We start from the raw sequence: 27093 nt of genomic DNA on the forward strand, positions 1-27093 counted from the left end.
CATCACCAGAATGCCTCTCTGGACAGGTCCAAGAAGGACCCCAGTCCAGGTCCACCCGCTTTTACAGAGACTGTGGACCTCCATGAGATCGAGCCCTTTCCCGTTTTCTTTAGCTCTCTCCTACCTGGGACCTGAGCTCGGGTCCTGACCCCATGAGTCACCCATAGGCAGGCTCTTTGAGGAAACAAATGCTTCTGTTTTGACTTATGTAAGGAGGGAAGTGCAGCAGGACAGTCTCTGGCCACCCCCTCTGTCCTCTTGGACTTCCTGCATGTCACCAGCCCTCCAATACCCAAGCTATGCCTGCTCCACTTTGTCACTGAGTCTGACTTTTTTTTTAAAGATATATTTATTTATTATGTATACAACTTTCTGCCTCCATGTATACCCACACGCCGAGGAGGGCGCCAGATCTCATTACAGATGGTTTGGAGCCACCATGTGGTTGCTGGGAATTGAACTCAGGACCTCTGGAAGAGCAAACAGTGCTCCCAACCACTGAGCCATCTCTCCAGCCCTTTTTTAAAAAAAAAAAAAAGATTTATTTATTATGTATACAGTGTTCTGTCTGCATGTATACCTGCAGGCCAGAAGAGGGCACCAGATCTCATTATAGATGGTTCTGAGCCACCATGTGGTTGCTGGGAATTGAACTCAGGACATATGGAAGAACAAACAGTGCTCTTAACCTCTGAGCCATCTCTCCAGCCCCACGAGTCTGACTTTTTGGTGTGTTGTTTAGAAACAGTGTTTCTCCGTGTTGCCCTGGCTGTCCTGGTACTCACTCTGAAGACCAGGCTGGCTTCAAACTCACAGAGATCCACCTGCCTCTGCCTCCTGAGTGCTGGGATTAAAGGCGTGTACCACCATGCCTGGCTTTTAGCGGCTATTTCAAAAGTAATGAAGTATGTCTTTCTGCCTCTAGGTGGGGCAGATTCCAGTCTCTGGAGCCCTCACCCCACATTCTTTGGCTCATCTCATGGGCAGCCTGTGGGTTTGTCGAGGCATCTCTTGTTCTTGTCTGTCTGTGGGTGTTTTGTCTCATTCATCATGAACCCAAAGGAGGACTGCCCAGGATCGTCCCAAACTTAACTGAGAGAGCAGCAGGTAGGTTTGTGAGAGAAGCAGCTGGTGCTGAGAGCTGCTCCAGGTTGTAGAGCAGTTAAGTCTTCTTTCCCCTGAGGGTAATGGGACTGATGAGCAAGCTGATCCAGGGCTTACAAGACACACGTGCGCTCTGATGCCCCTGGGGTGGCTGGAAGGAGACCTAGGTATAGGCAGGTGGCTACTCCCCATGGCTTACTAGTGATATCTCCTTCCTGCTCTTCTGTGTGTGTGTGTATGTATCTGGATCTCCATTTGTTGTCGTTATTGCTGGAGACAGGATCTTACTATGTAGCCCAGGTTAGACAGTAGCTCTCCGTCCTCTTGCCTTGGCCTCATAAATGCTGAGATTACAGGCAGCGCCACGGGGCCTGGTGTCCTATTTTACTAAAGACTGAGCCCCCATTATCATTGCCATGGCTTTCACCACGATGGCCTGCCGCCAACCCCTTCAAGATGGATCCTTAGACAGACACACAGAGCCGACAGAAGGAGGCCTGAGGACATAGGCGAGTGGAGGAGAACTTAGCCACTGACCTCAAACCTAAGAGCTTTTTATCGCTCCCGGACACGCAAAGTCCATTCTAGATGTTCAGCCCAGACAAGCATGGGTGAAGAAGATAAAATGAGGGCCAAAGTTAACACAAAGATTGCTAGATATAGAGGAAAACTAAAGCAATAATATGGCCATGTTCTGATTCAGGAATGTCCTTAGTGCAGTTGCTCTAGGGACAGGCAAATGTTCTAATGGGGGGGGCGGAGCCAATTAGATAGGAGGAGCTCTATCTCCGAGGGCACCAGGCTGCCATTCCAAGACTCCCATCAGACTGAAGTAGTGCAGCCAGCTGGTCTTGGGAGCAGCAAATCAAGTTCTACATCCGCGGGACCCTCCAGTTTCAGAAGGAGGCCATCTTTAAGAAGAACAGTTGGCAGACTTCAGACAGACAGACAGAATTTACAGGAAGCAGCCCTGTGCCCCAGGCTAGCAGCTCCTAGGTTGAGCCTGATGGAATGCTAGCCTGCAGCCACACGCCAGTCACACACAGACTGTCAAGTGAAGGGCGATAGACAGGAACCATTGAGAGCCTTCTTGTCCATTACCTCAATGCCACCTGGTGGCCACCCAGAGAAACAGCTACCTCTGCTGGACTAGGGAGGCTAGCCTGCGAGTCCCGAGTCTTGCTCTTACCATCTGTGCCTTAACTTTATACATACTGTGTTTTGCATGGGTTAGGTCATAAATGGAGCTCAGCCCAGGAGAGACTGAACTTCGTCCTGTGTTAGCCTTCACTGCTTAATCTCTTCCTGCCCTCCGAGACAGGCTGCAGGTGTAGCCAGACTTCCACAAGAATCTGAGGCTTCCAGCGGCCACTTGTTAGCTGGACTGACATGGGTTTAACCATGTGCTCATGGGAACAATCTAGAGTCATATTTCTTTTTAAAAAATAATTTATTTGACTTTATTTTATGTGCATTGGTATAAAGGTGTCAGGTCCCTTGGAACTGGAGTTACAGAAAGTTGTGAGCTGTCATGTGGGTGCTGAGAATTGAACAACCCAACCACTGAACTATCTCTCTAGCCCGAATCAGATTTTTTTCTTTTTGTTTTTTTTTTTTGGGGGGGGGGACAGGGTTTATTGTGTAACTTTGGAGCCTGTCCTAGAACTTGCTCTGTAGACCAGACTGGCCTCGAACTCAGAGATCCACCTGCCTCTGGCTCCCGAGTGCTGGGATTAAAGGCGTGCGCCACCACTGCCAGCCCGAGTCAGATCTTTTTAAAATGTTTTTAGATGCATTGATTTTATTTTATGTGTAGGAGTGTTTTGCCTGCATGTGTGTATATGTGTCCACAAAGCACACGCACGTTTGGTACCCACAGAGGTCAGAAAAGGGCATCAGATCCACAGAACTGAAGTTACAGATGGTTGGGAGCACAGATGTGGGTGCTGGGGACATAGCCTGAGTCCTGTGCCAGAGCAGCAGGTGCTCGTAACTCCTGAGCCTGCTCCATTTCTTCACTGGTGGCTGACAAAGTGTTCTTAGTCACATAGCTCCTGCCATCTGTAGACTCACTTTCTGTCCTTTTGTCAGTACGTCAGGGTAGGATTTTCTTTTTCCTCATGCAAAGCTCTGGACTAGGAGTTAACTGAGCTGTTAAGTCAATGTGTTTTGTACAGTCAGTGTGAAGTAGGGTAGCCTGTCATGTTCTGAGAGCTGAGGTGGCAGAGGGACTTAAGACATTAAAAAACAACTAGTTAGTGGATCATGTGAGATTGCTGTTAATGACAATGTGTGCAGATTTTTTGTTCATATGTTAAGCTGTAAAGTGTTTAACAGGCTTTCATCTATGGGGCTGGAGAGATGGCTCAGCAGTTGAGAACACTGGGTGCTCTTCCAGAGGACTCAGGTTCAATTCCCAGCACCCACACAGGAGCTCGCAACTGTCTGTAACCCCAACATCTAAGACCCTCACTCAGACATACATGCAGGCAAAATACCAATGCACAGAAAAAAAAGTTTTAGATTGTCTCTTTTTTAAAATATTTGTTTATTTATTATATATACAATATTCTGTCTGTGTGTATGCCTGCAGGCCAGAAGAGGGCACCAGACCCCATTACAGATGGTTGTGAGCCACCATGTGGTTGCTGGGAATTGAACTCAGGACCTTTGGAAGAGCTCTTAACCTCTGAGCCATCTCTCCACCCCCAAAATAAAATTTTTTAAAAAAAGTTTTCATCTCCAAACTGGGTAAATATGCAGGCCTATAAGCTAACACTTGGGAGGTAGAAGCAGAAGGATCCCTGTTCAAGGTCAGTTTTGGCTACTGGAGACAATGTATCAGAAATAAGCAACAAAATAACAAAGACTTGGTTTTCTATTGCCTCTGTATGTAACAATGTCGAGATTAGGACTTTCACACATTCCTTTAGGGCACAGATTTTCCCAAATGCCAGTCAGGCTCTGGTTCTGGATTTTTGCCTCAGCCCTGGCTTCTGTCCCTCTTCCAATTAGTCTAGTTTATTTTTTTAGAGAGAAGGTTTCCCTGTGTATCCCTGGGTGTCCTGGAACTTGCTTTGTAGACCAGGCTGGCCTCAAACTCAAGTAGATTCACCTGCCTCAGCCTCCCAAGTGCTAGGACTAAAGGCATACACCATCACTACCCAACTAGTTTTTAAGAAGAATCCTGCTTTAGCAAGAATCAATTTGAAGGGTCCTCATCCTGGAGTCTGATAATCTCTCTCTGTGTCTCTGTCTTTGTCTCTTTCTCTGAGCGTGTGTGTGTGTGTGTTTGTGTGTGTGTGTGTGTGTGTGTGTGTGTGTGTGTGTGTTGGGGCATCAAGCCCTACACTAAGCTGGCTCAGTGTTAGCCTCTCCAGGATTGGGAAGTAAAAGCTCTGAGCAATTCTTGTCCCCCCTGAGGTTCCGGGACCCCAAGTACTGATGAGGGTCACAGGGAAACAGATGAAAGAAATCTAGAGGATGCTGAGCCAGGTCTCCGTGAAGCTAGCGCTTCTGGAAGCCACGCCCTCACAGGCTGCACGGTGGGGCTTGGGCCTGGCCCAGAATTGTCTCTGGGTGAAAAGCGTGAGGGCCAACGCCTCTCCCTTGTGACCGCAGTGCTCAGATCCTGTCTTAGGCTGTTTGGAAGGGGTCTCAGCTTCTGTGAATTGTCAGCGATATGAGGACCCCTAAAATAATGGGCACTTCAGGGGGAGCTGGGTCCAGGACTCCTGAACTCAGACACCTGATTCTCACCTGTTGCTCTCCTTCACACGTCCAGTTTCCCAAGCTCTGAGCCCAGGGTGGCAGAGTCGCGGCTTCCCCGAGTGTGGGTAATTCAGCCCAGCTGAGAGCCACCCTTGACCTCACTACCAAAGAAGCCACAGTGGGGCAAAGTCACGAAATAAGCGCCTTATCTTTGCCTGGGGTGGGGGTGGGGGTGGGGTAGGGTGGGGAAAAGACGGCGTTCAAGGTCGACTCACTGTGGGGCTGCAGCACTAGCAGTGAAGGCACAGCACCACCAGGGGGCGCAGGTTGCAGCATTATCCAGATACTAAAAACAAAGGAAGTATGAGTTGGTAGGGAAAATAGACAGGAACTGAAACACGTTGGTGATTTTTAGTATTTTATTTATTGATATGTTATGTATTTCCCCTGTGTTCTGGATGGTTTATTTGTTAACTTGCCATAAGCTAGAGTCATTTGGGGGAGTGGGAACCTCAGTTGAGAAAATGCTCCTGCCAGATCTCCCTGTGGACAAGTCTGTGGGGCATTTTCTTGACTAATGATTGGTGGAGAAGGGCCCAGCACCCTGCGGGTGGCCCCAGGTTGTAGCAAGCTGGTAAACAGCACTCCTCATGGCCTCTGCCTCCAGGTTTCTGCTTGAGTTCCTGCCCTGGCTTTTACAATAAGTGTGCCCTGCAAGATGAAACAAACCCTTTTCTCCCCAGTTGGCTTTTAGTCGTGGTGTTTTATCACAGGCATAGGAACCCAAACTAAGGCGTGAAAAACTAAACTCATAAAAAATGTATGTGTAAACTGGGAGGTGGTGGCATATGCCACGCCCTTAATCCAGCACTCAGGAGGCAGAGGTAGGGTGATTTCTGAATTTGAGGCCAACCTGGTCTCCAAAGCCAAAGCGAGTTCCAAGATAAGTAGGGATATCCAGAGAAACTGTGTCTTAAAACAAACAAACAAAAAATAGTTTTAAAATTAAAAAAAAATTTACTATTTTATGTGCATGAGTGTTTTTGACTGCATGTCTGTCTGTCTGTGGACCGCATTCATGCTTGGTGCTCTTGGAATTCAGAAGTGTCTAATACCCTGGAACTGGAGTTCCAGGTGATTGGGAGCCACCATGTAGGTGCTGGGAACTGACCCCGAGTTCTCTGTGAGAGCAGGCAGTGCTCTTAACTGCAGAACCATGTTCCAACTCTAAAATCATGATTATGATTATCATCATTATTATTATTATTATTTTGGTTTTTTGAGAGTTTCCCGGTAGCTATGAAACCAGTCCAAGCTGAACTCACAGAGATTCGCCTGCCTCTGCCTCCATAGTGCTGGGATTAAAGGCGTGAGCCACCACTACCCAGTTAGAAACATAATTTTAAAGAAAGACTAACAGGCCTGTGGCCAGTATTTTCTTAGCTGCATGTGGGCCAGTCAGTGCCTACCAGCCTGCGCCTGAGCCTGGAACCCCATGTGTGCTGGGAATCCTCAGTGCACCTCTGCCAGGTGAATGCCCCGAGCATCCCCTCTGTGAGGAGGTGGCAGTCAGTCCTCACTCTCTTGTTCTTATCACTACCTAGAGACTCATTCTTCTCCAGAGGGGCTGGAGATAGTGCCTGGAAGGCAGTGGAGAGAGCAGCCCTACTTAAGTGACAGGCCTCCAGGGCCCTGTTGTCCCTTGTGGGGTCCTTATGCATCCCTGACCCCTGGAGAGTCCTCCTACATGTCTTCTCTATCCCCACTGCCACTTCCCTGGAACGACCATCTCTGCTCACGGGCCACCTCTCAGCATCCAGCTCCTTGCCCCAGCTCCTCTGCCTAGCCCCTACCCACCCCTCCTCCTCTCCTTGCCCCCAGAGATGCTTCTCCAAGGGCACAAGTCATCTTTACCACTGGCTCTGATAACCATGCTTGGAATTTCCCAGGGCAAAATGGAAGACAGGTGAGAACCAAACCAAACTTAGCCAGTCTCAAAGGTTGCCCACATTGCAGGACAAGGTCAAAGTCTCCCTGATGTCGCTGGTGGCAGGCACAGCTTCCATCATGTGCAGACAGAGCCTTCCTCAGTCTCCACGCCTGCCTGCCTCTGAACAGAGCCTGGAACCCACTAGGCTCTGCACTGATATTGCAGAGCCCAGGTTTCAGGTGACTCTTTACAGTTTGTGTGTTGTTATTTCGGGCATGAGCTAGCCAAGCGGCCGGGGTGTTGGGGACGCAGCCCCGCAGCCGCTCCTATTTCAACAGATGGCGCCCAGACGTGTGGCTAACTGAATCCACAAAAAGCCTGAGAAAGCTTGGGAAAGAATGGAGTGAAGCATGTTTTCTTGGTAGCAGAAATTTCTTGGGTCTGCTCTGCTTGCTAGAGGCAAACAAGCGCTCTCATCTAAGAGAGGCTTCCTGACTCAGCTTCAGCTGCAAAACCCTGCAGCTCATTAAGAGGTCCTGCCAGGAAACACTTAAACGGTGTTGGTGAAAAGCTGAACGCATGCTTTTCGGTTTTCAGCCGTAGCAGGAAAAAGTTGTGCCGTTTAAAAATGCCGGCTTTCTGGGCTGTCCTGCCACGGCAAACTCTGACTCTTTTACGCAGGCAGTTCGTGTGGTTTGCAAGCACAGGCTGCTGAAGCTAGCTTGCTGGCAGGGACCTTGAAATGCCGTAGAGTTGTGGCAGTAAACATGGCTACAACCGGTACCTCAGCTATGAGGCTGGAAAGGGAACTGATGTGGGAGTGATTTCTTATTAATAAAGAAACTGCCTTGGCCCTCATAGGACAGAAAATTAGGTAGGCGGAGTAAACAGAAGAGAATTCTGGGAGAAAGAAGCTTAGGAAGAGTCGCCATGATTCTCCCGCTCCAGACAGACGCAGGTTAAGATCCTCCCTGGTAAGCCAGCTCATGGGCTACACAGAATATTAGAAATGGGTTAGAACAATATGTAAGAGCTAGCCAATAAGAAACTGGAACTAGCCGGGCCAGGCAGTGTTTGAAAGAATACAGTTTCCGTGTAATTATTTCGGGGCATAAGCTAGCCATGCGGGCGGCCGGGTGCCAGGGACGCAACCCCGCCGCTCCTATTTCAACAACTCTTAACCATATCTTGAGCCAGGAGCATGGAGACAGGTTCAGGTGGGAATGCAGATCAAGGTCACTGTGGACAATGTGTGGTGATAAATGGGGATCTGGGATGTTCCTGCAGTCAAGCAGATGGCCAAATTGGGCAAGAGCAGACCAGAAGGTCTCTCCACATGTTCACAAGCTAACCTGCCCTCTCCAGACTTCCACGGAGCGTGGGGTAGCCCCTGAGTCCTCTGTGAATGGGTCTGGTCCTCCCTGATCCAGCCAGTCTCTAGGGAACCAGATCAGGTGCTGTCCAAGGCCTGATCCTAGCCCTGAGAAACTGAGGCAGGAAAGTACAAATAAAGGCCAGCTTGGGAGTCATAGTGAGTTCAAGGATAGCCTGGGCTATCTAGCTCAAATAAAAAAGATCATTCATAGAGTAACAGAGAGAGTTCTCCAGTCAGCAAAGCCATGATGGCCAACAGGGAGACCATTATGCAAGGTTAGAACATCTTGTGAGAAACATTCTCTGGAAGTAGAGCAATGGGGAATTAGGAAATAGGAGAGAATGTTAAGAAATGTCCAACCTCAACCAAGGAAATCCAAGGCAGAAATACTAGGCATCCAGAAAGGTGCAGAAATGAGCAGTTACCAGTCAAGTGCTGTGGACTATTCCTTTATACTGTGTGAATATATTTTGCTGTGATTGGCTTAATAAACTAACTGACTGGCCAATAGATGAAAAGGATACAGTTAGGCAGGAAAGTCAGACTGAGAATGATGGTATGAGGAAGGGTGGAGTCAGAGGAGATGCCTGCCAGACACAGGGGGAGCAGGAGATCAACATGCCATGCTGATAAAGGTACCACCACAAGACAGAACGTAAATAAATAATATGGGTTCACTTAAAATGTAAGAGCTAGGGGCTGAAGAGATGGTTTAGTGGTTGGAAGTGCTGGCTGCTTTTCCAGAGGATCTGGGTTCAAGTCCCAGCACCCACATGGCAGCTCACAACTGTCTGTAATTCCTGTTCCAGGGGATCTGACACCCTCATGCAGACATACTTCAGTATGGCAGAACACCATTGTGCATAAAATGCAAATAAAAACTATCGTAAAGAATGTAAGAGCTAGTTAGTAATAAGCCTAAGCTGTAGATCGAACATTTATTTATTTATTTATTTTGTTTCTTCAAAACAGGGTTTCTCTGTAGCTTTGGAGCCTGTACTGGAACTAGTTCTTGTAGACCAAACTGGCTTCGAACTCACAGAGATCCACCTGCCTCTTCCTCCCAAGAGCTGGGATTAAAGGCATACACCTCCACTGCTTGGCCACATTTATAGATAATATTAAGTCTCAGTGTCTTTATTTGGGAGTTGCTGGTGGGACAGAAATTTCCACCTACAATCTACAGTCAGAAGTCAAGGAAACCTGGAAGGCCTGTGTACTCAGTGAAGGTACAGAAGCAGACCCACTCTGTCAGCTGCTTCCAGTGTGACTTACAACATCTGGGAGAAGACATTCTACAGCTTTTAGAAAGAAACCCTTGTGTCATTTGCCAGTGGTACAGAGTTAGAATGACTGCTTGATTCCTTTCCAGCAAGGCTGAGAGCAAGATGTTTTTGAATAAGCCATCCCAACCTTGTGGGCAAATGCCATTAGCCCTCAAGTCTGCATGGGATGTTTCTATGAAGCATCCAGGTAGACAGTTTAGGGTCTCAGGAGAACGCCTTACCTCAGAACACTGCTGAGGGTGCACCAAACTCCAAATTAGGGCAGGAAGAAGGGAGGGGTCAATGGAAAAAATGGATAAGCTTCTGACCAAGTCTAACTAGAAGTTTCGCCCTTACTGCCGAGCATTCATGGTACTGGAAGGCACTCTGCATGCTACTCAAGGAGAAAGGTAAACACCAACCCAGCCTGAACCCTGCAATCTACATCAACCTGCCTGACTGAGACCAGGTCAAATTGAGAAAATAATCTGTCCCTGACTTGCCCTGAGTAGAACTGTCTGAGGAAATTCCTCTTCCTTGGCCCTTGTTCTGCCGAGAAGTGAGGACAGGGATGTTATTCAGAGCAAGGCTTTGACGTCTGACAGTTGGATGGTCCTTCCCGTGTGAGAAGGAGGATGACTGAACTCATTCATTTCCCTGACTACAAGCCCACTCAACTCTAGGGTTTCCAAACACCAACCAGAAGCCTCGGCCACACTTCAGCCCCGCCCTCATCGTGACCATGCCCTACCCTCACCCCTGGCCCCTCCCTCCACCTTGCAGCCTGCTTTTAGTCCTTTGACCTTGGCCTGTGTCCTAGGATCCTAGCAGCCAAGCACACGCCTGCCCTAGAAGGGTCAGCTGGTGGTTTTGAAACTGGGCCACACACTCTGGGCTCTCCCAGAGGCGGGGTTTATCCCTTTTCTCTTGTGAGTTTAGTAACTAGCTCCTAATGGTTGGAAAGTTGGCTGATTGCTAGTTCCCAGGAGGCCGCCCACCGCCTTCTGGATAGCAGAGGCGACATATTCACTCTAGTCCCCTGAACTTTGGGCTGCAGGTTTTACTGATTCCCAAGTCCATGAAATGGAACACACATGCCATAAATAAAACACGCAGATTCCGGCCCTCATGTGGGTAGCTGGGGCTCCTCTGACTTGCTTCACAAGGCAGAACCTGACAGCAGCCCCCACCCCAGCATGGAGAAGGGGGCAAGTCCTGCAGCTCAGGCCCACACCAGATGACAAGTCTAAGTTTAAGTTTTGAGGCCCCATCAGGCCATTCGCTTTCTGTCCTCAATGCCTAAGGGCCCCAATTACACCATCCCCAGCCAGCCCTTGTCATTTACAGAGTGATAAGAACCTTGAGTGACTGACCTAGTGAGTGTGAAGAGGAATCTCACTGTGTTTTTAAGAATACAAGTGGGAGCCAGGAGATCCACGACTTTGCAGAGGCAGGTGGATCTCAAGGCTACATAGAGAGACCCTGTCTAAAAGACAAACAAACCAAAAACACAGGCGGGCACACATGAATATACACATAGGTGCTAAGATTACAAGAAAGTAATGACCAAAAATGTTGGTCTAGGGGCTACTTGTGAGTACTCTTTAACCCGCATATTGAATACATATCTATATCTATCTATCTATCTATCTATCTATCTACCTACCTACCTACCTACCTACCTACCTACCTATAGAACACAACTACTCCTAGGTATGGTGGAGTAGAAAGTTTATTATCCATACGTGGGTAAGTAGAGGCAGGCACAGGGAGAGTCCAGAGTGGACATAACGTGACCAGACGGAGCTGGGCCATGTGAGGAGAGGGGGAGGAGGAGCAAAGAGGGGGGTAGAAAAGGGAACCAGGAGCTGAAGCCCAGAGGTCAAAGTTTCAGGAAGGGGCAGGTAGCCAAAATGACTGGTTTAAATAGGGAAGAGCCTTTGGGGGAAGGGCAGCCAAGACCCTTGGCTGGAGAGTGGGGATGCTGGGAGAACCTGGTGGCCAGGCCCGTTTTGATATGTAAAACAGGCACCTCAGCCTTTTGTCCGGGGTTTGAAACTTAATTAATATATCTTTTATGCTCCATTTCCGGTTTCTAGTCCATTGTAAGAAACATTAAATATTAGTATTTTCTACAAAATACTCTAAAACTCGGGATTACAACATGACTATTACCCGAAAGTTTTAATTCCTTCACCCCAGTAAAACATTTTCCCCTCCAGAGACCCTGCTATGTAGTCTGCTTCTGCCTCTCCAGTGCTGGGATTAAAGACGTGGGCCACCGCAGCTCAGCGACAAAAATAAATCTTAAAATAACAACAACAACAACAAAAACATAACAAAAGCAGGCAAAAAGCATAAACCATCAATATCAGATGGTAGCTCTTTCATAAATACCTCACACACCCGAGTGCCCTCATCCCCACAGGTCACCCCTATCCATGGCACCGCAGATCCAGGGCTCCGGACTGTGGGTACCTTTCCTTAGAGACCCGGATCTGGCCACTTTCCCACCAGCTTTGAATCCCTCTAACCAGTTTTCGGGGACTGGTTCCCTACTCTCTGTCCCATGCATAGGCCACTGTCCCAAACCAGAAGCTCTCTACGGGCTGTAAGGGTTGGGGTGGTGGACGAGTTAGCAAATCCCGCTGAAGTAATGAGCCGATGTCACGTTAGTTTCCCCTTAAATCCCGCAGCTACACCCAGCAGTTGTGGTGGAACGGAGGGTGACTCCAAGCTTTTTTTTTTTCCCCAGCTCGAAGGAGGCTGTGGCAAGCCTTACTCGGAGTCAAAGAGCTGCTGAGGAATGTTCGCCTGAGCCACACCCGCACCTCCGGGCATGCCCAGGATCCCGGCCAAGTGGGATTTAAAATGCCCGTGAGTCTTGGCTACAGGTTTCCTTTAACTGCACCTTGAACAGCTGTAAAACCAGCTTCCCGTACTATGAACTCCACGTGCTCAGAAACTTCAGTCAGGCACGGGTGGCGGATTCCCTGGGTGGGGACGGTGGTCGTAGCTGCTGGGTGGCTGGGGAGTCTGACTGCGTGCCTGGGAACCCCTGGTTCCTGAATTGCTACGCAGGCATTTGTGAACTGGAGTACGCTACGCCCTTCTAAGCGCTGTGGCGCTTCACTCTCTCTGGCAGCCAACCATAGGGGCGACCAGGTCCCCGAGCGTGTCAGTCAAACGTTGCACTGGGGGCGGAGCCGGGGCGGGGCGAGACAGGACGAACTGGGTCCTCTGGCGGCGGCACTGGGCGGGGACAGGCGACAGCGGCTAGAAACGTAGAACGGCGGGAGAGGAGCTCGGGCTCCCGGTCTCCTCTGACACCATGGCCACCGTGGACCTGGAGAAGTTGCGGATGTCGGGGGCTGGCAAGGCCATCGGAGTGCTGACCAGTGGTGGCGATGCGCAAGGTGATGGGGCGCGAAGGCATGTTTATGGGTGGATCCGGGGTTTCTGCCTATCCTCGGGCCCCTTCGGCTAGTCCGCCGTCCCTCGCCCTGGGACCTGGAGATACGAGGCCAGCCATCCTCCCTCGGGGGGCACCGCAGCTCCAGGTCCCTGTCCCCAGACTCCACCCCCAGGTCGCTAGCGTACGTGCGGCAGGCCACGGGGCCTGGCATGCCCCGCCCTCGCGCTAAGTCCTCCCGGCTTGGGGGTGTGTCTGCGCAGCACGCAGACCTAAGGCACTTTGCGGCTCCTTTCTGGGCCACACGTGTCAGGACCTCACCGAGGTGTTCCTGGCCGAATCCCACAGCTCAGAAGTTTGAAAGGACCAGGGGCTCTACACCCTTCTCTATGCAGCCTCTGATTCACACTCTGTCTGCACTGGGATGGGGTGAGGGTAGGGCAGGCTTGCCCACGTGCCTTCGCCTGGGCTGTTTCCTGTCCCTTGGCTGGAGGCCTAGGTGGAGAACATCGAGCGGGAGTTGGTGGGGGGACGTTCAGAGTATTTCTTAGCGACGATCTGTTCTCCTGTAACAGGGCAAGCACCCCATGGTTATTTGCTCAGGGTCCACACAGCCTCTGCCTGGCTTGGGAGGAACTGCTTCCTCTCAGGCCTTCTTTTGGTGGCCTGATTCCGTGCCGATTGCCGAAGTCTCTGATTCCAGTTGGGCACAGCTGGAGAGCAATGCCATTCAGTTGACGGGAGGGGCGGGGAGCGGGGAGACCGGGAGAGAGGCTGAGGAAGACACGTGGGCTTCGAGGGGCTTAGCTTCCCTGATGTCGGCAGCTGGGACACCTATTAAAAGCGTGGTTGCAAGCCCAGGAAGGCAGAAAAGGTAGTGCGGACTCCCAGCCTGTTGGAAATCTCAGATTCCTGTGGAGTCCCTGGGCCTGGCGGAGGTTGCCAGGCCGCCAGCATACCCTCCTTCACAGCTGTGGCAGTAGAGTATAATAGCTCAGTGCTGGCACTGAGAGTGGGCTGGGTTCCTGAGGAAGAATCATTCATGGCCGGGCGGTGGTGGTGCACGCCTTTAATCCCAGCAGAGGCAGGCGGATCTCTGTGAGTTCGAGACCAGCCTGGTCTACAAGAGCTAGTTCCAGGACAGGCTCCAAAACCACAGAGAAACCCTGTCTCGAAAAACCAAAAAAAAAAAAGAATCATTTATGGTAGGGACTCCAAGAGAGGTCCTGACTGGGCGCATCACCCATTAGATAGGCGCTTCAGCGAGGCCAGGAGAACCTGAATCCCATTTGCAGGGCTCCTGGCTCTGGCAGGCATAGGCTGTCCACCTTAGGTGCCTGTCTGAGCAAAGGAGTTCTCAGTGTCTGAGAGATGGTAATATTGCATGGTCTCTGTGGGTGTGGAGTTCCTGCTGCCTTCCTTCTGAGGAAGCTGCCAGGCCATGGCCACCAGGGTGACAGACATGCCCTTTGTTTTGGAAGCTGGTGGAGGGCTAGACTCAGGAGTCCCTTCCTGGTCAGGTAAGGAGAGGCAGAACCTGTTGACATTTTCACTTGGGCTCCAGGGCAAGTTCCCCACAGGCTTTCCCAGAATCCTCTCTGAGTAGGGCCAGTATCAGTGGGCAAGGAGCAGCAGCTGGCATCGTGGTGCCTAAATGCTGGAAGCTGCCTGTGAGTTTGTTCTCCAGGCTAGTCAGCTGCTGGGCTCCTCTTGCCTTCTGTGTGCCCATAGTGGCCTCATGAGCCCTCAGTGGCATTGACTGATGAGAGCTGGAGAATGGACACCCAGACGCTCTCACAGAGCCCCACAGAGCCCCATTTGCATGCACTGAACATGTGAACACCGTTCTCCTCACTGGTGGAGGCAGCCTGGGCCCAGACCAGGAGTCCTGGCCTGGCTAGAGACGACCAGCTCCTTTGGCCTGACCCAGGCAATGCCGCTGGCCTATGAAAAGTTTTCTCTTTTCCTCCCAGCCAGGCAGGAAGACCTATGGTTTTCAGGCCCCAGTCTTTCCCTTCCTGTTGGCCTAGAGTCGTGCTAGGGAGCTGAGGAAGGCTGTTTTGTCCATCGATGTCTATTTGACCAGAGTAATTTGTTTAAAGGTAACGACAGGTAGAAAAACAAAACAAAATCTATCAACCAAAAGACAGCACCAACAAACCAGCCTGGCTGACCTCAGTCACATCCCAGCGTAGGCACTTCAGGTCTCTGGCCATCTCTTCCAGCTCCTTTCTTGGACCTGAACAACTTGGACTGTGGTCAGCGTAGGCTCTGATTTCCTGTTTGTGCTGTAAGCCACATGCATTGCTGGGTCTGGGATCGGATGCAGGCCTGTTTGCTGATGAAGAACACCCTGGTAGGCCCAAGATCATCTCTTGGTGCCTGTAAAATACCTTGTTTTGCTAGAGGTTACGTCTCTGAGGTTCATTTTTGTAGCAAATGTAGAACCAGGCTTTGGCTCTGCACAGGGCACTCTGAGTGCCAGCTGATAGACAATTAGCTCCCTCTGCTGATGGCCCTTTGATTGGGTCTGGTCTTTGCCCAGTTTATTTTGAGAAGGAAAAGGCAAATTAAAGGGCATCTAAAAAGACCTTTTAGCTGGGTGTGGTACCTTAAGCCCATAATCGCAGTAATTGGGAGACTGTGGCAGGAGGATTGCTATGAGTTCTAGACTACCTATAAAATGAATTGTGGGGACAGTGGAACACAGAGGGTGGGGCCCAGACCCCTGCACAGTCTAGCATATAGAGCAGTGGTATGGGCATCCAAGATGCCACCTCTGGCCATACCTTGCCACCTGGGCCTCAGTTCATAGCACAAAGGATGCACCAAGCTTAGGGGTCTTCCTGTCCTCCAACCCCAGACTCCTAGGCTGTCAGCACAGTTATTGGCACTCTACAGAGTGGTTCAATAGTAACAGGAGCTGACTGGTCTGTAGTTGGTGGTGGGGCACGCCTTTAATGCCAGCACTTGGGAGGCAGAGGCAAGAGGAAGGAGCACTCTGAGTTCCAAGACAGCTAGGGCTATACAGAGAAACGCTGTCTCCAAAAAAAAAAAAAAAAAAAAGGCAAGAAGAAAGGAATTAGTAACAGGAACCCTTTGCCAAAGCAACTTCCTTATGGGTTCTCAGGAACATCTACTCTCCCAGGTCCCATTGCAAGGGTCCTGTTTCAACAAGAAGGACAGTGCTTGGTTTGGCACCTGTATTGTTTCTAGGACTCCATGTAGGTTTTATTTTAGTGTCTTGAAGTCATTTACAAGGAAGGGGTACACTGCACCTGATATGGTAACATAGCCCTGTGCTGTCCCCTACCCAGCTGCCTGATGAGATGGCCTTGTCAGCTGACACTGGCATTTGCAGGAGCCAGAGGTGACTAGGAGTTGGATTCTGGGTCCCTTTCCTCTGACATCTCCAAACTCTATCCCAACCCACTGGGCCTGCTGGCCTAGGCTAAGGGGAGGGAGGAGGCGTGGTGGTGTGTACGCAGAGACTGCTTGTTCGTTTCCCAGCCACTCTGACCCGAATAATCACACAAAAACTGTATTAATTACAACACTGTTCAGTCTATTAGCTCAGGCTTCTTATTAACTAACTCTTACATTTAGATTAACCCATTTCTATTAATCTGTGTATCGACACAAGGCTGTGGTTTACTGGTAAGGGTCCGGCTACAGTGGTGGCTGCTGCAGACTTACTAACCCAATCTCCCTTGCTGCTCCCACTCAGGTGAGAGCAAGGGGAGCCAGCAGCCCATGCCCAGCCTCTGCTTTGGGCGCCTCTGACTTTCTAGGTCTTGGTGCTCAGCTCTCCGGGTGCGTGGGATGTTCCCGGCTCCCTCCAACTTCAGCCTCAGCAATAATACTTCCATCTGCTCTGGGAGGAGAGGCATTTGCTACTTCTGGATCAATGCCCTTTCCTGCTGCGGGTCCTGGGCAAGTGTGAGGCCGAACAGACCAGCATTTCCAGTCTGAGATTGGAGGACAGGGGAGGCAACCTCTCAGCTAGGGACATCCAGTGACCCTTTGTGCTTGGCACTGAGACCCAAAGGTCCAGGCACTGAGACCCAGAGCGGGCAGCGTGGCCTTCAGTGCCCATGTCACCTTCCCTCTCATAGACTACGCTAGTCTATGGCAGAAGTCTGGACCCCTTCTCTGTGTTCTGTTGTTCTCATGGTTCCTAGGCCCCATGGTTAGCACCAATTCTGTGGGCCTGCAAGAATGGGGGCTCTGCTGGCTGAGTCAAAGGTCTTCCTGTTGCCATGGATAGGGCAGCAGAAGCCGGGGACTAGGAGTGAAAGGAAGCCAGGCCCACCCAAGGGCGGCTGCCACTCTCCTCCACAGCTTTCTAAGTGTTCCGGGGAGTAGTTGAATGCCAGACTCTTAATTTCCTGGCTCCGAGCCCACTGGGATGGGGGTGCCCTGGGAGTGTTCAGTTCTCTCTACATGGACTGATGGCGTGTTCCAACTCCCTTACAGGTATGAATGCTGCTGTCAGGGCTGTGACTCGCATGGGCATCTATGTGGGGGCCAAAGTCTTCCTCATCTACGAGGTAAGGCAGCGTGTGGTGGGGGTGTGGGGGGTGAGGTGGGAGGAGCCTATGCTGAGGTAACCTGTGTGCACCTACATGAAACACATTTTTCTGTGGTACAGGACAGTGTGTTCTGTTCTGGTCACCTTGGAAGCTTTCAGATGTCTGGACTTGGACTAATGGGTTGAGCCAAGGCATCTGCAGAATGAGACATATTACGGGTTGGTGCCCACTGATACTTGTCCCATAGCCACCGCTGGGCATTGTTCAATGATGGAGGCCTCGGTTATGGAAGGAAGACTACAAGATCAATGCGGGGGGGGGGGGGGGGGGGGGGGGGGTCCAGGCCCTACCTATGCCAGCCCTGCTTTGTCTCTTGCTGTCCAGTAGCACAATCCATCTCCCCAGGTCTTTATCAGCATAGAGCCTTAGAGGCAGAACCCTGCCCCTTCCCTGGGCTACACTGTCTATCCTGGTCCATTCTATCATTGTGGCCTATAGAAGGCAAGGTCAGGGTGAGGGGCTCCCAGACGTTGTTGCTTCTGATGGACACTGCAGTGTGTGAGCCATTTTCTCTTTTCCTCTTCCCACCCTCTCCCTGAGTGTCTTGTCTTCCTTCTCCCTCCCTCAGGCTCCGGAATTCCCTTTATTATTTTTGTGAGTTACATTGTTTTTCTTTTTATATACAATGTATCCAACCCTAGCTGTTGCTCTGCCTCTTCATAGGGCCTCTGCCTCTCCCTCTCCCTCTGGCTTCTGGGTGTGTCCTTGTGCCTTTGCCCTGGCCCCAAGTTATGGCAGGGCCATACCTAGTCTTCTGCTCTACAGATGTGGGGGAGGAAGAGATAGTGGGGGCTCCCCCCTAGTACAGAAGATACTGCTCCCTCTCTGAGTGCAGGCTTCAGGCTTGGATGGGGGCAGGCACCCTGCAAATACTGTGGTGGAATCTCAGAGATCTGAGGCACCGGAGCCTGGCAGCTGTGGCTGGTGACCTGAGGATACGGAGGCACCCAATGGGGAGAACTGGGTCCAAGCCATATTCAAAGCCATATGTGAAATCCCTTTCCTCAGGATCCTGGCCTCTTCAGTGAAGTGGGAATGCAGAAGGCCAGGTGTGTGTGGTATGTGCCTTTAATCCCAGCGCTCGAGCTGCAGAGGCAGGAGAATCTCTGTGAGTTAAGGGAATAGCCTGATCTATGTAGCCAAATAAATATATAAATATGAGTTCTCCCTCGTGTCCTTATAGTTGGAGGTTCTAATGACTGTGTAAGTAAGTGGGGGCTGCTTTGTTTTCTTGGACCTTTCGGCTTGGGGTCCCCGAGGAGGAGAGGGGTCTGGACTTTACAGTGGTCAGCAGCAGCAGAGAGGGAAGGACAGAGATGCTGCCCCTCTTCATCACTGCAGGGCCCTACAGAGTGCCCTTCCTCCTCAGAGACCTCTACACAGACAGCACCAAGAATCCCTACTTCCAAGTAGAGAGGGATTTCAGAGAGAGCCAATGTGAAGTCGATGGGGTTCAAAAGAGACATTTTAAACAGAACCAAGAACCCCTAAGAGTGTGGGGGAGTATCGGTGAGGGATCCTCAAGGGATCAATTTATTTATTTATTTATTTTTGAGGCAGGGACAGGGTTTCTCTGTAGCTTTGGAGCCTGCCCTGGAACTCACTCTGTAGACCAGGCTAGCCTTGAACTCACAGATACCTGATTACCTCTGCCTCCCAAGTGCTGGAGTTAAAAGGCATGTGCCACCACCGCCTGCCAGAAACACAGATTTAAGTTCCCCCAAATTCCATGTTGCAATGCGGGAGTGGTTTCATGAAGTGTCACAGTTTTACAGAACAAAGAAAGGTATAAATCAAGGCCAGTTTAAAATACATTGGTGGGGGGGTCACAGAGGTGGTAACAGGATATCGGGGGAGCTTTTCTATAGGGATCAGATGCTGTCTGATGGGCCAGTGGAAGCTGGCGGTCTGCTGAGCTAATGGATTCCCAGAGGTTGTTATCTGTTAGACACAGGATGTTAGTTCTGATACTGGGATGGGCAAGGCCAGATACGGTGTTGGGCCTCTGGGCCGGCAACAGTCCACCGTCCCCACGTCCCTGCCGCTCTAACCAATCGGCCTCCCACACATACAGCTTCTTTTCGGGACTTCTTGTTGACACTTAGCAGGTGATTTTGTTTTACCAGTGGTATCTGAAGTCTTGGGCCTTGCACATTAATTAATGGTCCCACTTTTTTCCTTTCATGGCTGGAGGTCTTAGGGGCCCAAAGGAGGTGCAGTTGGCCTGGCTTGAGCTAGGAAAAGCTACTTACTCCTCAAGCCGGGGTGCCTTGTCCTCCTATGGCTCCTGAGAACCTTCTGGTTGGATTCCAGGGGTGGAGGCAGAGCTGCTTTTGTGGCTTCTGGGGCCTGAGCTGACCCTTCACTGTGATGTTTTCTGCACACCCTCTGGGGCCTTACCACTTAGCTAGGGAGGAGCACAGGCCAGAGCTGAGCTGGACGGCCCAGGCCAAGCATGGCATGCCCACTTCTCCCTGGTGCTGGAAGGCCAGAAGTGTCCCCTGAGGAGTTTGAACTACGTGGTAGAGGCCGTCAGTCTGGTCTTGCTGTCTTGCTGCGATGAGACACCATAAGTATTTAATTGGGGTGGCAACTTACAGTTTCAGAGGTTCAGTCCATTATCATCGTGCTGGGGAGTCATGGTGGCGTGTAGGCAGACATGGTGCTGGAGGAGTATCTGAGAATCCTTAATCTTGTAAGAAACGGGAAGCTGACTGACAGGAACAAAAGACCTCAAAGCCAGCCCCCACAGTGACACACTTCTTCCAACAAAGCCATGCCTCCTCATAGTGCCTCTCCCTTTGGAGGCCATTTTCTTTCAAACCATCAGACTTACCCATGTCCATCATGTATAAAACCCACAGGCAGCATTTGTGGTAGAGGCACTTGGCACCTTGCTGTCTGATGAACAGCAGCAGAGGTCAGTAAAGAAGCCAAGTGGAATTCCCACGAGGGTCCAGTCCATAACCTCCAGCATGAGAAATAAGTGCAGTCTAGAACTGTGGGGGTGTACTGCCCTGCGCTGCTATGCTCTGGGGTGAAGATTGGCCACAAGTACCTGGGGACACATAGGACACTCACTGTCTTCTGTGGCTGCCCCCACATCCATGGGACTTGTGAATTCTCCCTTGGGTATGGGCCTTTCCACCAAAAATGCATGTCCCCCTGGGGAGTAGTGTGTGTATGTCCCTGGCAGCCTGATTTTGGCCTTAGAAATTAGGTGTTACATATGTCCATGGGTAGGGGAGGGCGTCACACTATGTTGTCGCGTAGCAGGAAGCTCTCATAGTCCCCTCAGACCACAGCCAGATTATTTCCACCACTCACACTGGACAGATCTCTTCTGAAGGACGTCGGGCTTCCCTAGGGGCTTCTGTGTCCTGGCCTTGTCTCTCCTATTTGGATGCAATGACATGAGCTCTGCTTGGGGGCAGTCCTCAGGTGTCTGCTTGTACCATGAGCATGCACTGAGTGTTTTCCTCTGTAGTAATGGATTCCTGGGCATATCGAGCATGCCTGGAGTCTGGCATCAGCTGCTGGGCCTGTAAGCAGCAGGGTTTGTGGCTGGGCTCCTTGAGTCAGCTCACCGCGGTGAGCACAGTGCTGCTGGCTACAGTGGGGCTGTAATCTCATCCGTCAGTCTTTGCTTTCAGGGCTACGAGGGCCTTGTGGAAGGAGGTGAGAACATCAAGCCAGCCAACTGGCTCAGTGTTTCCAACATCATCCAGCTGGTGAGGCTTGAAGTCAGATGGCTCCTTCCCACCCCGGCAGTGTGTGAGAGTGTGTGGGTGTGCACATGCATAGAGACACTCAGATACAGAGGTCTCATGGGTGCACAGACATAGACATGTCAAATGACAGACAGACAGATATACACACACACACACACACACAAGAGGTAGTAGTCTAGACCAGGGAGGGTGTGGGTGGAGACAGGGATGGTTCTGTTCTGGTGTGTGGTGTGTGTCATGTGATATGTGTTCTTTCTAGTTCTAAGACTTGTGGATATTCCCCAGACCCAAATTTTTGGACTTAAAAAGAAAGGCCAGAGAGGAGGGGGAACCACACAAGGTTCTAGAGACTTTTCACTCTAATTCTGTGGGGTCCACCTTGTCCAGCAGTGGCATCTCTCTGATGCCTCCTGAGACCTTCTGCCACCCCACCTAAAGGCCCCTTCCTCTTCCATGCAGGGTGGCACCATTATTGGCAGTGCCCGTTGCAAGGCCTTCACCACGAGGGAAGGACGCCTGGCAGCAGCTTACAATCTACTCCAACATGGCATCACCAACCTGTGTGTCATTGGTGGGGACGGCAGCCTCACGGGTGCCAACATCTTCCGCAACGAGTGGGGCAGCCTCCTGGAGGAGCTGGTGAAGGAAGGTAGGTCGTGTACCTGGCTCTTACCTGGCTCTGGAGGTAGCTGGAGGTCATCTCTTCCAGGACAGCTTCTGATGTGGGGTGGTCACCCTGGTGGCCAGGTCAGCATGAACCCACCGCTCCTGGCCTCAAAGAGCCCTCGAGATCACAGGTGGTGTCCCGTGTTCTAGTATAGCATGTTCCTGGTCATGTGACGGCCGTGCTTGTAACTGATTCCTAAGAGAGTCTGGTGTGGGACACAGAGGTGTAGCTTTGGCTAGGGTGACGTTTGGCTCAAGGCCCAAGGTTGCCGCTTGGAAGGTGACATCTCAGCCATTCTGTGTTTCCTGGAACACAGGGGGTCCCCCGTGGTCCCCCAGAGGCTTCCTACTGGGTGATGAGGCATTTGGGGCCCTGCTGGGCTATACCCCTTCTTATAGATGGTGGATGAGGGAGGAAAAGGTGTGGTGGCTGAAGCAGCTGTTCGGGTTGCAGCCCTCACCAAGCCTGTGGTTCTCTGGCGCAGGTAAGATCTCAGAGTCCACGGCTCAGAAGTATGCACACTTGAGCATCGCCGGGCTGGTGGGCTCCATCGACAATGACTTCTGCGGCACCGACATGACCATCGGCACGGACTCAGCCCTGCACCGCATTATGGAGGTCATTGACGCCATCACCACCACTGCCCAGAGGTAAGTGGGGACCCATGCTAACAAGGCTCGCTGGGGCGGGGGCTCTGTCCCATCATGGTAGTGAAGTTGGCCTCACGGGGGCTGCCATAGTAGGGGCAGTGGAGCCGGTAGCCAGTGGGCTCTATAGCGGTATCTTTAACTCTTGGCTTTTAGGCCAGTACCCTCTGCTGAAGGAGATGCTGGGGTGAGCCCCCACCCTTCTAGGTGTCAGTGTGACATTGGCAGTGCACCCTAGCTGTCAGAGGCTACTGTACTCCAGGGTGGTGGTGCCCCTGAAGGGGGTGCTTGGGCTCAAACCAGGGATCACCAGGTTTAGATCAGGACCAGGCTCTCAGGATGGTTGAGAACTGTCTCGAATATTGATGGGTGTTTTCTAGCCCAGGGAGCAGGTAGCCCTGGGCATGAGGAAGTGGGCACTGTCCTCAGTCAGCACCCCGTCCTCTTGGTATAGTCTGGTGGATTAAGATGTGTGGCCTACGAGACCTGGCACTGTTATCTGCACTCATTTTGTCTCCGCAGCCACCAGAGGACCTTTGTGTTGGAGGTGATGGGGCGTCACTGCGGGTAAGGAGACTGGCTTTAGTCAATGGGGAGTGCTGGGCCACCTGGGGGCTGCTGAGGACAGTGGGGTGCGGACACATAGTGTCTGGAATGCACCAGTTGGTCACTTAGTGTTAAGAGTATGAGGGAGAGCCGGGCGGTGGTGGCGTACGCCTTTAATCCCAGCACTTGGGAGGCAGAGGCAGGCAGATCTCTGTGAGTTCGAGACTAGCCTGGTCTACAAGAGCTAGTTCCAGGACAGGCTCCAAAACCACAGAGAAACCCTGTCTCGAAAAACCAAAAAAAAAAAAGAGTATGAGGGAGCCCTGGTGGGCACCAGGGAGGAGAGAGACAGGAAGGAGGCCCTGAGCAGGCTTGGTCCCTCTGCTCCTCCAGATACCTGGCACTGGTGTCTGCGCTGGCTTCAGGGGCTGATTGGCTGTTCATCCCTGAAGCACCTCCTGAGGATGGCTGGGAGAACTTCATGTGTGAGAGGCTGGGCGAGGTGAGTGGCCAACGGGGATTTCTATTTCAGCCACTTGAGAATCAAAGAGGCAGGTGTCCCTGGGACTCTGTTCATTCGATCGCTGGTTCAGCAGCACCTGCCAGCACCCTTTGGGGGATCTGGGAGGGTCATGGTGTTGACTATTGGATGCTCATGCCTGTGTGAGGGTCATGGCACTGACCTCTGGATGTGCTTGTAGGAAGGTCATAGCACTGATGGCTGGATGGGCCTGGGGGAGGACCACCCTGCTGACTTCTGCATGTGTGATGTGAGGTTCACAGTGCTGACCGCTGGACACACCAGCGGTCCTACCCATTGTGGGCAGAGCCAGTGGGCAGAGATGTTCAGACCACTGTCTGGGCATCTCTGTGGCCAGTGCAGGGAGCATGGCAGATTTGTTTCTTGGAGTGCTGGCACTAGCTCTGAGAGGTGGCCTCATAAACTCATAACCTCGGGCCTCAGCATTGACCCTGTAAGAAAGGTAACCCTGTAAAGACCCAAAGGGTAGGTGAGGGGCCTGGGGGCTTTTCTACCAGGTCTATGCTCCCCTGAGGGTGGTGAGTTCAGATCCAGGAAGTAGTGTCTGGAAGTGTCTGTAGGTGGTATCTGCCAGGTCCTAACTTGGGGACCCTGGAAGCAAGAGAAATGGGGTGCCCAGTAGAAGAGGCCCCTCTGAGAGAACTGGGGAAGGTTGCTGGTCCCTTGGTCTGGAGCAGGCAGTGTGGTACATGCCTCTTGATGAAGCTGCGATGACTCTGGCATAAGCAGGTATATTATACTCTGCTCTGCAGAGGACCAATACAGACAGGGTGGGGCCCACTTACCTGTCTTCCCAGTGAGTGTGTGTGTGTGTGCGCGTGTGTGTGTGTGTGTGTGTGTGTGTGTGTGTGTGTGTGTGTATACACATGCCTGTTTTAGAGAGGCAGATCCTCAGGACAGAACCAGTGCTTCCTCCTTGTGTCTATGCATCCTATCCAGGCAGTAGAGCTTCCTGGGGGGTCATGACCTGTTTCTAGAACCTTCCCAAGTGAAGCTACTGGTAGGATGGAGATGGAACAAAGTGGGCAAGGCCTAGATAGAGGCATCAGTGCCAGGCAGGGCCTGAGCACCTGGGGTCTGCGTACCTGGCCCTCACCTGCCTGGGTCAGGTGATGGACTTGAACCTCAGGTTTTTGGATCTTTTCCCCTGAAGATGTAGGCATTTCCTGCCTTGTCCATTGCTCACGCTGAAGGGAGGGGAGGAGCCTGGCTATTAGACTCTGCCTGCAGCCTTGGCCTGGAGGTCAGGCTCGGTGCCAGCGTCACCTCCTCCTCCCTGTAGCTCTCTAATGCCCTCTAATATAACCGGGTCTCTCACAAGCTGCTTCCAGCTTCCTGACGCAGGAGCAGCATGCGTTCTCTGCCAGCCTGTGCCATACCAATTCTAGGTCAGCCTCGGCTGTGCCGTGAGACTGTCTCACGAGCTGCTTCCACCCTGCCCTTACTGAGGCTCTGGGTGTCAGTGCAGCCTGCAGGCTGGTGCATCATGAAGGTCCGTCTGTCGGATCACTGAAGGGAGAAGCCAAGGAGCAAGCGTGCTCTGTTATGGTTAGATTAGCTTGTGACACTGACTCACCTAGGGAGAGCTCTTGTTGGGCCTCCTGGGTCCTCTGAGATAAGTGTAGCCTTCCCATTAGTTCCGGTGTAGAGAGTGGATCAGAACCTCTGGTTGTTGGTTGGTGGTGGAAGGTTCTCCCGTTGAAACAGCCTGAGAAAGGACCTGAAGGTCTCTAATTAGCTACCTGCAGGAACGGTTATTTCTGGTCTGCCCCCTGCAGACACCCTAGCCAGTATCCGCTCATCCCCTGTCCCCACTCCCTAGCCTATTGCTTGCTGCCCTCCACGAGGACGGTGTGGTCCTGGTTGGCTGGACTCGGCTCTGCCATGCACTCCAGATCTCCTTCCCTCTTTCTTATCCTGTTCAAGTGGGTTGTAGATAGTGTCCTAGACCCCAGTGAGGCTTGCTGTCCCCAATGGCCACGTGCCGTGAGTGGTCCATGACTGGAGAGTGAGCCCAGTGTCTCTGATAGACGCGGAGCCGCGGATCGCGACTAAACATCATTATCATCGCAGAGGGAGCCATCGACCGGCACGGAAAACCCATCACATCCAGCTACGTGAAGGATGTGAGTACAGCAGCCTCCCGGGGCATGACATGTCCTCTCCAGTCCCCTGGCTCCAGCCGTGTCTCCTGCAGAGGCCCTGCTGGTCCTGGGTTAGCCCCTCCCTGGGCTGAAACTGGCACTGGGAGATGCTTCCTCCTCTTGACATTGTCAGTTGTAGGGTGGCTGGCTGGGGTCTCCAGGGAAGCTGAGGACTCAGGTCTGGTGCAAGTCATGGTCCCTCTGTACTGTGAGCCCCAACCCTTTGGGTCCTGACTGCATTCAGTCTGTCTCTGGCTGGGCCCCTCAATACCCCAGTGTTAGGTCTTAGCTCTGTGAGCTCTCCAAGTGATGGGTCCCCACCCTCCACTCCAGACTCAGCACTCAGCAGTGTGGATTTGCCCGATGTGTTGCACACCTGTAATCCCATGAGGCAGAAGGAATGTGAGTTCTGTGCCAGCCTGGCATTCATACAAATTCTAGGCTAGCCCTGGCTTTGTAATGAACTTTTATCTCAAAACAAAGCTAAGCAAAACTAAACAGAACTAACACCTGGGACTGAAGAGCCTGCCTCTAGCCTCTGGTGGTGGTGGGCACCCCTCGCGAAAACACAGCGCCCCCCTCCTGCCTTGGTGTTCTTACCTTTGCCCCTGCCCCCTCTGCCCATGATTGTGTCCCCATATGTTCTGATTCTGTGTCAGGACTATAACCTATTTGCTATTCTGTCTGTACCCAGGCCTCCTGAACCACAGGGGTTCAGTGGATGCTGAGTAGAGAGGCCAGAGGGTATATTCAGTGTTGAATAGCCAGGGCCATAGGCCATGAAACATAACCAGTCCTGGATGCACAGATGTTCCTCTGTATGCATGCACACATGGACCCTCCATGCACACACACATGGTCACATGGTCTTCACATACACGTTCGCACTCACATGAGCTCCAGGCTTGGATGCTGTAGCATGTTTCTTAGACTGGTTCTAGGGACCCTCAGGCCTGTTTGTAAACCTAAGGCTACACGAGTGGACCATGGAGACTGGGCCCATGGACAAAGCTGGGCAGCAACTGCTGCAGAAGCCTACAAACCCTCTGCTCTTTTTTTTTTTTTTTTTTTTTTTTGAGACAGGGTTTCTCTGTGTAGCCCTGGCAGTCCTGGAGCTCACTCTGTAGACCAGCCTGGCCTTGAACTCAGAGATCCAGAGATCCACCTACCTCTTTCTCCCGAGTGCTGGGATTAAAGGTGTGTGTCATCACTGCCCGACTGATCTTCTGCTTTTTTGACACATAGCTGGTGGTTCAGAGGCTGGGCTTTGACACCCGAGTGACCGTGCTGGGCCATGTGCAGCGAGGAGGGACACCCTCAGCCTTTGACAGAGTTCTGGTATGTTTATGAGCCTGTGCAGGGTGATATTTGTATGTGTGTGTGTGTGTGTGTGTGTGTATGTGTGTGTGTGTGTGTGTGTGTGTGTGC

General features: G+C 51.7%; 1 protein-coding gene across 1 annotated transcript in view; it reads left to right on the forward strand.

Annotated features, from left to right (window-relative positions):
• Positions 1-12629: 12629 nt before the first annotated feature.
• Positions 12630-27093, forward strand: part of Pfkl (phosphofructokinase, liver type) — a 22336-nt gene continuing 7872 nt past the window's right edge. Inside the window, exons 1-9 of the mRNA XM_050144097.1 lie at positions 12630-12801; positions 17274-17347; positions 21043-21120; positions 21580-21769; positions 22272-22437; positions 22957-23001; positions 23374-23482; positions 25552-25647; positions 26911-27003. Of these exons, the coding sequence (XP_050000054.1) occupies positions 12717-12801; positions 17274-17347; positions 21043-21120; positions 21580-21769; positions 22272-22437; positions 22957-23001; positions 23374-23482; positions 25552-25647; positions 26911-27003 (936 nt within the window). The 5' untranslated portion in view covers positions 12630-12716. The remainder of the gene's footprint in view (positions 12802-17273; positions 17348-21042; positions 21121-21579; positions 21770-22271; positions 22438-22956; positions 23002-23373; positions 23483-25551; positions 25648-26910; positions 27004-27093) is intronic.

The sequence above is a fragment of the Alexandromys fortis genome, unplaced genomic scaffold (assembly GCF_014885135.2).
Source record: "Alexandromys fortis isolate MF-2015 unplaced genomic scaffold, M_Fortis_MF-2015_v1.1 scaffold_9, whole genome shotgun sequence".
NCBI classification, from domain to species: domain Eukaryota; kingdom Metazoa; phylum Chordata; class Mammalia; order Rodentia; family Cricetidae; genus Alexandromys; species Alexandromys fortis.